The sequence below is a fragment of the Nansenia antarctica genome, assembly GCF_963989245.1.
Source record: "Nansenia antarctica genome assembly, chromosome: 1".
Lineage (NCBI taxonomy): Eukaryota > Metazoa > Chordata > Actinopteri > Argentiniformes > Microstomatidae > Nansenia > Nansenia antarctica.
In genome coordinates, this window is record NC_137674.1 from 73,683,326 (window position 1) to 73,695,167 (window position 11,842).

Below are 11,842 nucleotides of genomic sequence, written 5' to 3' on the forward strand. Positions count from 1 at the left end.
TCTGAACCAGTCAATGGCACACCCAACCCCAGTTTACCCTAAACAGACCCCTGTTCTAACTCCACCTACACCATCTCAAATCCTCTAAACAGACCCCTGTTCTAACTCCACCTACACACCGCTGGTGAGCTAAACCACAGCACCATCTCAAATCCTCTAAACAGACCAGGACATGTGACCTGACCTTCACCGCACGATCCGCTTATCCCAGTTTCTATATGAAATGTTTGTCCCTCTGACACGAAAAAGTCTAAGGACCAACTGGAGGAGTGTCTTCAGCTCACTACTCTAATCTCTTGAGATTGAGATCAGTTGCAATAATCATTTATCAATGGCATTAACCATCTACAGGGACCATGACCATAAAGTGTTTCAAGTACAGTTATGAAAGTGAACTTGGGGAAGGTTGTCAGGATTTTAAAAAGAAATGCAGCGTTACTAGATTCCACAAAAAATTATGTATTTCTTTTGTATCAAATGATTCGTTTTTTTTTTTATTTGTCCCAAACACAATTAACATATATATTTATTTTGTATCAAATGTTCTTTTTGGGGGGTCTTTCATCATACTCAAATTAACTTGTAGTAGGTACAAGGCCTCTGAACAGATGGGGAGCGCTCTGGTTAAAACCTAGCGGGTCCAGAGTTTAGAGGGTTCAGTCAGAAAAGAGGAAACGGTACAGCCACACATGGGACTCACACAGGACAATACTGTATGGAGAAAGAAGTTAGATAACCTGGAAGATTGTACATCCACAGATCATAACAGAGTACAATAAAATGGAATAGAATGTAATACAGATTAAATTAGAATAGAGCTTTGACCATTTATTATGGTAATTTGTCTGGCAGGGTAGAGCCTGCATCACCCTGTGTAAGTAGCCTATGATAACATCTTTCTGGCTGTTAGGCGGGCCTTTAAAATAAAATGTCATTTTATGACGTTGTTTAAAATTCCCCTTCATTCACCCTTCCACGACTATTTATTACTCTGTCATTCACATCGTACAAAGTGCAGCCTACTATAGCACAGGCAAACTTTTTTTTTTCTTTTCTTTTTCCAAGACGATTTCTTGTAAATGCCCATGCTTAGAAGAACAACACTCCCGGATTGGCCGGCGTAATAAAACCTCCCCAAGCTGATTGGATCAGAGTAAATACATTCGTCCAATCGGATTGCAGTCAATGAGTTTATTCACGTAAAGAGAGATAATAAACTGTTACACGGGTGAGGAGAGGTTATTGACGCCGATGCATTTTATCGAGTCCGAACAATTATAGGATATCTGAGGGACAATATTGGATATTAGCAATTATATCATAAAAGGTAAGCTTTCGTAAAACGCAAAATATAATAGGCAATAGCCATATTAGCCTATATATATGGCAACATATGAAAAGTTGATATGTTGTTATATTGATATTTATAACAATCAGCAATTGTTTCATTGATGTTAACTGCAACTGAACGATGTACATTTGAAATCCAATCTGAATGTCTGAGAATACACCTAGATGCCCTAATGTCTGTCTAGAGCACCTGTAGCTTACATTTTTAATGACCACTCTCTCTCTCTCTCTCTCTCTCTCTCTCTCTCTCTCTCTCTCTCTCTCTCTCTCTCTCTCTCTCTCTCTCTCTCTCTCTCTCTCTCTCTCTCTCTCTCTCTCTCTCTCTCTCTCTCTCCAGATGGCGGTCAACCCGAGCGGTCGGAGGCTGAGGCAGTGGCTGATCGAGCAGATCAACAGTGCGGGGTACCCCGGGCTCCTGTGGGAGGACGAGACCAACCGCACCATGTTCCGCATCCCCTGGAAACACGCTGGAAAGCAGGATTACGACCAGGAGAGAGACGCATCTATTTTCAAGGTATGTCTACTGTAGTTTCATATGGCACACACACAGAGACGCACACACACAGAGACGTACACACACAGAGACGCGCACACACACAGAGACGCACACACACAGAGACGCGCACACACAGAGACGCACACACACAGAGACGCGCACACACAGAGACGCACACACAGAGACGCACACACACAGAGACGCAGGCAGGTGTGTCTCCTGTAGGTTCATGTAGCACACACACAGAGACAGGCAGGTGCCAAAATACTACAATTATACGCGAGACCGCGTCGCAATAGGCTGCAAACCTACAAATAGAACGGGTGTACAGTAACTTACAGTTAGAGTAGAGGCCTGCGGTCTGTGTTAATATCATAAGTAGATATCTCCACCTTCTTCAAGGCCAACAAAGATATATATATATATATATATATATATATATATATATATATATATTTATTTATTAATAAAGTGAATAACATGAATGAAGTCATAGGCTTTTTATATTTGCCCAAGTGGGTAGGCCTAGGCAACCAAATGTATTGGTGCAACAATAACATAGATAAGATGAAATTGTCTCACTACAATTTTTATATTAAGCTGTGTATGGCATATGAGCATGAGGTCAAATTAATGTAATGACAGTGTCACGTTTTGACCATAAATCAGTTTTAAAATCTCCTTCAAAGCAGAGCTTTGGTTCCTGAATAGAGTTGTTTCCAATCTTTTTTCTGAAATCTCCTCAACCCCGCTGACAGACAGAAACAGCAGGTCTGATGTTCTCTGTGTGTGTGCTCACTCTCCTGGCAGGCATGGGCTGTGTTTAAGGGCAAGTTTAAGGAGGGAGAGAAGGCCGAGCCGGCCACATGGAAGACCAGGCTGCGCTGTGCCCTCAACAAGAGCCCTGACTTTGAGGAGGTATCAGACAGGTCTCAGCTGGACATCTCAGAGCCCTACAAGGTGTACCGCATCATCCCCGAGGAGGAACAGAAGAGTGAGTCCGACCCCTGACCCTCCCTGACAGATTTCAAGGTTCTAGAATGACGTGGCAGACTGGCAGAACATTCTAAAAGCGTAGGAAAGAACATCGCCGGATGCGCAGACGCAAATGTTGGCTCACAAGTCAATGTTTTGGGCTGTAAAGCCTCTCTTCAACAGTGTAAACCTTGAAATGACATCCCAGCGTATAGTGAATAATGACCAGTGTTTAGCCATACAAATGATGTTGGTCTAACAGCAGTGTCCTCCTTCCCCTGGCCAGTCTGTAAGGGCAGCCCAGCGGTCATGACAGGGACCTCCGGGGACATGATCGACATGGACTGCAGCTCCGCAGACCTGGAGGAGCTCATCATGGAGGTGAGGCGCTGGTCCTCTCTCACAACCTTCTATCTATCTCTCTCTCTCTCTCTCTCTCTCTCTCTCTCTCTCTCTCTCTCTCTCTCTCTGTGTTTTCTAATCTAAAGCATGGACAGTGTGTGGTTGTTGGGAGGCTGATGCTGTTGTCCTCTCTCTGTGTGTGTGCAGTCCTCCAGTGACGACTACCTGGCCGTCATAAAGAGGAGCCACTCGCCCCAGGAGGACAGCAGGATGCAGCCCAGTCCAGAATACTGGACCCAGGGCAGTGTTAGTGGTAAGAGAGCCTGCCTGCCTGTCTGCCTGCCTGCCTGTCTGTCTGTCTGTCTGTGTCTGTGTCTGTCTGTCTGTCTGCCAGCCTGCCTGCCTGCCTGCCTGTCTGCCTGTCTGCCTGCCTGTCTGTCTGTCTGTCTGTCTGCCTGCCTGCCTGTTTCTCATCCAAAGGGCATCGATAGTTGTGCCATGTTTTTTCAGAGGTCATAATAATCTGTGTGTATTGTTTGTGCCTTCTGTATCGGGGTATCTGTTTTGAGCGACTGTTCCAAAAGTTCCTCCTTGGTGAGAGCTGAGCATTGTTGTTTTAAAATAACTGCGTAACTACGCCAATGCAAAACACTGTGACATGACTCATGTAATGATTACATTACATTCTTTGTTGTCATTGCAGAGTACAAGTACCAGGCAACAAAATGCAGTTTAGCATTTAACCAGAAGTGCAAATAGTGATATAAAACATGATATAAAAACATGATAGGTACACTATGGCAAGACGGTAGTTAGAGGTATATACAGTTATAAGCTATGTACAGTTAAGATAGCTATGTACAGTATGGTATGTACAGCTGTATAAGTAGTGGCTGTATCAAAGGAGGTATGTGCAATGCGCAAAGAAAAAGGTAGTATTGTAAACAGCAGTAGTGCAAAGTGTTCACATTGTTGTGTTCAGTGTTCACAGTGTTCACATGACCCTGTCTTTATGGATGCTAAAAGGAGGTTGTTTACTTGATTCATGATTTGGGGGAGGGAGGAGGATTGGTTAATTTCCTTTAGCACTTTGCTGACTAAAGAGATTCTTTCTTGGTCAGGCAGCTGTGGTAAAAGAGGAGTTTTTTTTTTCTGATGACAAATGACAAATAATGACATTGTCGCTCGGTCAGAGACCTTTTTATCTGTCATTTAGGTTCATGGAGTCTTTATGAGAGCCCACGATGAGATTTGTCAGCATTCTGATTGTTGACCTCTGTAAAAAATATGTCACGTAACGTAACACCAGTGAGCTCAAAACATGGTCACTGCATCTTTTTGTTTGCTTATCTGTTTCTACCCTCTTCTACAGCCTTTCCAGTGCATCAAGACCCCTCACCAATGGGTTCTTTCAGTGCAGGTATGTTTCGTTTCTTTCTTTTAATTCATGTTCATAAGGAGTAACTATTGTATATTTGCCAGCCTTTCTAAAGATGTAGGCTTGAATAGGAGACGATCCAGTATGATCATTGGACTGTTGTAGCCCCTTTCCAACGTCTCAGTGTTTACATTATATGGGGGAAAGTCACCTAATCCACTACCAGTAGCTAACCCAGTGCCTTCTCTCCCCTCTGGCCCCCAGCCTTCTCACAGATGATCGTCAGCTTCTACTACGGCGGGAAGCTGATGAACACCGTCGTGACCTCTCACCCCGGGGGCTGCCGCATCTCCCCGGGCCAGCCGGCCCTGGCTCACAGCGCCCTCTACGCCTCGTCGGACAGCCTGCCGACCATCCGCTTCCCCCCCTCCGAGCACATCGAGCTGGACCGCCAGCGCCACGTCACGCGGAAGCTCCTGGGCCACCTGGAGAGGGGCGTGCTGGTCCACGCCAACCGGGAGGGCGTCTTCATCAAGAGGCTGTGCCAGAGCCGCGTGTTCTGGAGCGGGCTAGGGGGGACGGGTCCCCAGTACAGCCCCGGGCCCTCCAAACTGGAGAGGGACGCGGTGGTCAAGATCTTCGACACGGCCAGGTTCTTCCAAGGTGAGAGGGGCATCATTTTAGCTTTTTTAAACTATGCTATCAAGAGAGAAGTCTAATAAAGCTCTCATAGGTTGTCCAAAAGGCCAACGTTTTATCAAAGCCAGTCACTCTTCCTTTAATATCTATATTGGCAGACTAACAACACTAAAACCAACCAACAAATGGAGTACAGACCTGTCGTGTTAAACGAGTACTCTCTTCATCAAAGTGATCGTGAAGTGTCCTAGGTCTGTAACGTAAACCCCTGTTTGTTTGCTCTGTTTGTCCCAGCTCTCCAGCTGTACCAGGAGGGCCAGTTCCCCGCCCCTGACCCCACCGTGACCTTGTGTTTCGGAGAGGAGCTCACTGACCTCAGTACTGCCAAGAGCAAACTCATCATTGTCCAGGTAAGAACAAGTTTTTTTTGTTTGTTTGTTTCTTTCTTTTTTAAATCCCTGTACCACTGACAATTGTGTTTTTCCCACACCACAATCCAGTTCATTCCCTCATTACCATTCACCATAAATGATGGGCATAAGAAAACAGCATAAAAAACGAATCCACACAACCACTCGACTGATGCATACGTGCTAAGCTAACTATGTCCCTCTCTCCCTCTCAGATCACTGCCATGAACTGTCACCAGCTGCTGGAGGCAGTGAACACCCGCCGCTCCCCGTACGCCAGCCCCCCCCTGGAGATGTCAGAGGAGCTGGCCAGCGATCAGGTGGCCCGTATCTACCAGGACCTGTGTGGCTACAGCGCCCCCCAGAGGACAGCCTGCTACAGGGACAACATGCCCATCACCGCCTGAGCACCGGCCACGTAAGAGCATCGCAGGGTTAGAAGTTGACCGTAGTAAACTGATATAGGGTCAGGCTCATGTTTTAAGGTTAAAGTTACAGTAGGGAGATTGCATGGTAGGGGTAAAACTGATCCCAGATCTGTGTCTATAGGGGCAACTTCTCCTTGAGCATGTCAAAGTGTGAGACAGAGAGGAACCAAAGCGATGCAGCAGGGTGGTCTTCAGCATGCCTGTTGACAGACGTGTGCCAGGAGAGGAACAGGTTTTATAGCGGTAATAGAAATGATGCTAAAGGTTTCACAGGGGGTATTCATTAAATGTAGCATCTCAGTAAACACACACTCTTCTCTGAAAAAATGGTTTATGTTTTATCGTCTTAATATATAGTCATACAATTGGTATGTGCTTTATACTGTTTTATACTGTATTATATATAAAGTATAAAGCACATACCAATTGTATGACTATAGATATTTGACGTAGTTCTCAAACAACAGATGGTGAACTTGCTAACATTTAATGAATACCACCCAAAATTTGAATGTTATGTCTATTGATGATTGTGTTTTTGTGTTATATCAAACTTTTTTTCTTGGTGAGATTTACTGTACTGCCTTTATAATACATGTTTCAATGTTAAACAATGGATTGATATTCAATCCAATATTCCATACACAATATGTTACAAAAACATATGAAGGTATAAAGAGATCTTAATTGGGATGTATTATTTACTTTTTTTACTTTATGAACAACTGTGTAATGTAGATGTAATAGGAATAAGAATATTTGTGAATTATAGCTATATTTACTTAATTACAACATGTAGCCTACATTAGTTAAGCATCACATTTTGATACATATGACATGCTGTAAACAGTTTTATTTTTCTATGCAGTATTGTAAATACTGTGCTTATAGTATCCTTATAAGAAATGAAAAGCCAAAATGATTGCTTGGATTATTTTCTATAGATAGGTTTTACTATCTGGGATTGCTTCTGGCTGTTTTACTCTTTGTGAATTGTTCTTGTCATTGTAGGAACTTTGAAATAAATATTTTAGCTTTCCATCCAATGACTCCATCATTTTCCATTGAATAATATTGGTGACCTTAGGTCACAGAGGGTGTAATGTCTACATTTGCCACTCCCATATGCTACATCTTCAATCTTAGTCTTGACAGTAATGTGTGCCCCAAACCTGGAAAGAGGCTACTTCTACCTACAAATGCTTAAAGTGCTGCCTTTATTTGGCCAGATACAATGCTATTTCTCCATGAACAACTTAACAAGCAACTACCAGCACGCTTATAAGGAATGACACTCAACCTCCACTGCCCTCACTCAAATGACAGATGATTGGCTAAAAATGTTGCCCAACACAATATTGTAGGAGCAGTTCTACTAGTTCAGTGCTGCCTTTGATGTCATTGATCATAACTTGCTATTGAGAAAACTTAAGTGTTATGGTTTTACTCCATCTGCCTTAGCATGGATAGAAAGCTACCTGACTAATAGAACACAGAAGGTTCTCTTTAACAGAAGCCTCTTAAATACAAGACATACACAGTGTGGGATTCCACAGGGCCCTTCACTTGGACCACCGCTCTTCTCAATTTTTACTAATGATCTCCCACTTGCTTGTAAAAAAGTAAAAAATAAATATGTATGCAGATGAGGAGAGGTTAAAAACATCACTTCTTTCGTTTGTACATTTTTAAAATATGAATGTGCTGAAAATCCCTGACTGTTACCATAGGCAGCTGACACTTAGCTCTAATGCACACACATACCCCATCAGACATGCCACCAGTGGTAACTACACGATTCCAAAGACCAAAACAACGTGCAGTGCTGTATAGAGCATTAATTTAATATAACTCCCTTCCAGGTCATATCTCTAAAACTCAATAAATAAAGCTAGTTTCAAAGAAAGACTGAAGCAACAAGTGTTTGTTCACATTAGATCTTAGTGCGCATTGCTGACATTGCTGAGATTTTTATTGTTTTGTGTGTTGATGGTTTCTTCTTTGTTATATGTTTTGTAATGGTTGCTTCTTTATGTTTTGTGTGGACCCCAGGAAGTGTAGCGGATGTTTTTTTGCATCAGCTAATGGGGATCCTAATCAACATTGAATAAAATCTACAAAAATGTCACATTGCTCACTGAAAAACTGAAATTTGGAAAAAAGTTTCACGTAATCACAATGTCAAGAAAGTTTGACACCATAGTTGAAACAACACAACCAGAAAAAAACTCAAATCAAGAAGATGAGGTGATTTCTAGATTACACATTTTGGAAAGTTAGTTTCATTAATTACTCAGAGGACAGAGGCCACAAAGCAGGTAGACATGTTTTCCAGAGAACTCCAACCTCCGCTACCTCTCTATTCCATGATGGCAGTATCACTCGTTATGAGAGGATGAGGAACTTATCCCACAGGTGAAGGCATCAGAATGACAGAGTGACTTGAGTGAGAATAAACCCTTTGTTAAGATAGTAAAAATGATATCAAGAGGAGAGTGTGTGTGTGTGGGGGGGGGATATCCCCTATGAGTAAGACAAGGCCGATAAGAAGAAGAGAAAGGAGAAAGAGAATAGGGCCCCCCCTCCTCCCAAGTTAAGAGTCTGGGTGTCATCCTCGACAGCACCCTATCTATTGAAGCTCACATCAACAACATTACTCGGTCTGCCTACTTCCACCTCCGCAATATTAACCGTCTCCGCCCGTCACTCACACCCAAAAGCACTGCTATTCTCGTCCACGCCCTCGTCACATCAACCCCATATCTCTCTGAACTCCTTCACACCTACACTCCCTCTCGCACTCTCCGATCCTCCACTGCCTATCAACTCACTATACCTTCTGCCCGCCTGACCACTATGGGGTCTAAGAGCCTTCAGTCACTCTGCCCCCTGTCTCAGGAACTCTCTCCCACAAGATATCCGCCCGCAACACTGATTCTCTTTCCACCTTCAAATCCTGCCTGAAAACCCACCTTTTTAAACTGGCGTATTTTTAATTGATGGTTGTTTTTAAGTCTTTTGTTTTGTCTTGTTTTGGTTGGTTTTGTTTGTTTGAATCACGGTTTGAACCTGTTTGAATCTGTTGCTTGTTTTGAAATGATGCTCTGTAAGGTGTCCTTGAGTGCTCTGAAAGGTGCCTATAAATAAAATGCATTATTATTATTATTATTATTATTATTATTACCCCTCTTCTTTCCACTCAGGGATAACATCGTCTCACACACAGTACAGGAGCATTCTCAACTTCTCCTAAAGAGAAGACGCTTTTCTCACGAACATTCACTACGCTCCTCTCTAACAGCTGTTGGAGCTGCCCTGATCTGATGTGTCTGACATGCTGCCATGACTTTAACATGACAAATGTTTACAAGTGATGAATGCACATACATACACACACGCAAACACACACACACACACACACACACACACACACACACACACACACACATATACACAAACATTACTCTCAGTTCCCCTTACTATTCCTGTGGGTATTTGAATGATCAGGTCACTGTGGGCAAGGGGCTGGGGGGGTGGAGATTCTATGACAACCTACGAAAAAAAAAAAAAAATTTCACTTACAATCACAAGATCCCTTCAACCCAAAGATGAGTCACATTTCTTCGAGTACAGTGACCCTGTATAAACAATATTGTAATGTGTGATCAATTGTACCCTTCAGCATGATTTCTCGGAAGAGGAACTTATTGCAAGCTTTCAGAATCTGTCACAGGAAACCAAGTCTACCCCTCAAATAAGATCTGTCTGAGCCATGTCTAATGTCTCTTCTACATCACAAGCCCTCTGTTGAACAGATGATCATAGTGTGACATGGTCATTTAGCACATACTTTAACCTTAGGTGAGAAGGTGTCATCGGCTGCACCCTGCAGTCCCTCCTGGACCTGTTACGCTCCAGGACCAATAAGAGAGCAGGAAAGATCATCGCTGATCCTTCACATCCCAATCACCACCTCTTCCAAAGACTTCCATCCGGAAAAAAGTTCTAACCTATCAAAGAACAAAACCTCGTGCCACCTGAACAGTTTCGTCCCCATGGTAGAGGGGCTCACAAACAAACCCCCTGCCTCTCACTGACTCTGGGAGACCATCGCTAAAATAATTCGGATTCTGGTTCTTAGGTGACTGATAGATTACACATAATCAGTGTTATCAAGTCTATAACAGTTATAACAATATTTAAGCAATATCACACAAGAGGGAGTGTGTTATACTGAATATCAGCACGGCTGTGATTCGGTCATAGGTACGAGGCCGCAGGCCGAGTACCGAAGACAATCACAGCCGTGCTGATATTCAGTATAACACACGACCTCGAGTGTGATATTGCTTTTATACAACAGTTCTACAGCGCAATTTATTAATTAACAGTAATAAGTGACAACAGATTATTATTTGTTTGTTTATTTAATCATTTATTTTGGCTCCGTCAAGAAAAAATTGTTCCGCAACGGGACTGTTCAACTAGACCAGCACGAAGCCCAAGGTAGCTGCTGATGCTGTAGTGCTCCCCTTTAGTTGTCCGGATGGACCCAGAAAACTGCCTCAGGACTGTATTTAGCTCTGCCTTCTCAATGGACTGAATGTTGATGTCTATATGTTTAAGGCTTAGCCAAGTCTGGAGGCAGTTCAAGACCCATGTTGTTTGCCTTACGGTAAGTAAGTAAGTAAGTAAAGCTTTATTTATATAGCACCTTTCATACAAGAAATGCAGCTCAAAGTGCTTTACAACAGGACTAAGAACATGAAGTGAATATAATAAAACATAGCATAGAATGAATATAAAAGCAGGGGGAAACAGTAAAAGAAAAGGTAAAGATAAAATACAATAAATAAAAAAAGAGAAAAAGAGAAACAAAATACAACCTCTGCCTTAACACTTAGTAACCGCTATCCATCTCATCAGCAGAATACCTTTCCCTATCCCTCTCATTTCCCTACCTTACACAGTCTTTCTGTACTTCTCACTGGCTTTCAAGTTCAAACATGGCTGACCTTGCACCAAAAATCCAGTATCAACATTGCAGTTTCTTTCTTTTGCACTTACTCAAACCTTCTGACAACGTACAATCACCTCTTTCTCGTCGATCCGGCAGTGTCAGATCACAGTATTTTAACCAACTGGATTTGTAGCCTAACTGTCGTCTGTCTTGTAGAAATATAAGAAATAAATAGATAAAACATTTAAAGTGCAGCAGCTGGCAAATGAGCAGTAGGCAGGTGCAGATGAGCTAGTTAAAGGAGTGCAATAGCTGGCAGATGAGCAGTGGGCAGGTGCAGATAAGCTAGTTGAAGGCTATAATGAAGAAGTGCGTTTTTAGCTTTCTTTTAAAAATATTTAGTGAGCTGGCTTCCCTGATCTCTAAAGGTAATGTGTTCCAAAGCTTTGGGGCATAGTTGGCAAAGGCTGCGCTCCCGATCTTCTTCTGACTGTTGCTGGGGACCTCTAATAAACCTGCGATAGATGATCTTAGTGTTCTTGAGGGTGCATAATTGGCAAGGGAATTAGCAATGTACTTTGGGCCTCGCCCATTAAGGGCTTTGTATGTAAGGAGGAGGACCTTAAAATCAACCCTACATGTTACTGGCAGCCAGTGCAGAGTAGCTAGGACCGGAGTAATGTGCTCTCTCCTCTTGGTTCTAGTTAGAAGTCGAGCTGCAGAGTTTTGAATTAGCTGAAGTCTTGCAGTCGTTTTTTTAGGAAGGCCAGTAAAAAGTGTGTTACAGTAATCGAGCCGGCTTGAGACAAAGGCATGAATCAGTTTTTCAGCATCTTTTTGGTTTATAAGTGGTCTTACTTTAGC

At 42.8% G+C, this 11,842-nt stretch overlaps 1 protein-coding gene across 1 annotated transcript; it reads left to right on the forward strand.

The window, feature by feature from the left end:
• Window positions 1-1,687: 1,687 nt before the first annotated feature.
• Window positions 1,688-5,997, forward strand: irf8 (interferon regulatory factor 8; the record flags this gene model as incomplete). Its single annotated transcript, XM_080525997.1, has 8 exons — window positions 1,688-1,864; window positions 2,657-2,840; window positions 3,108-3,202; window positions 3,371-3,476; window positions 4,536-4,583; window positions 4,806-5,204; window positions 5,475-5,590; window positions 5,806-5,997. 8 exons carry the CDS (start codon window positions 1,688-1,690, stop codon window positions 5,995-5,997), a joined length of 1,317 nt encoding a protein of 438 aa, XP_080382123.1.
• Window positions 5,998-11,842: the final 5,845 nt, after the last annotated feature.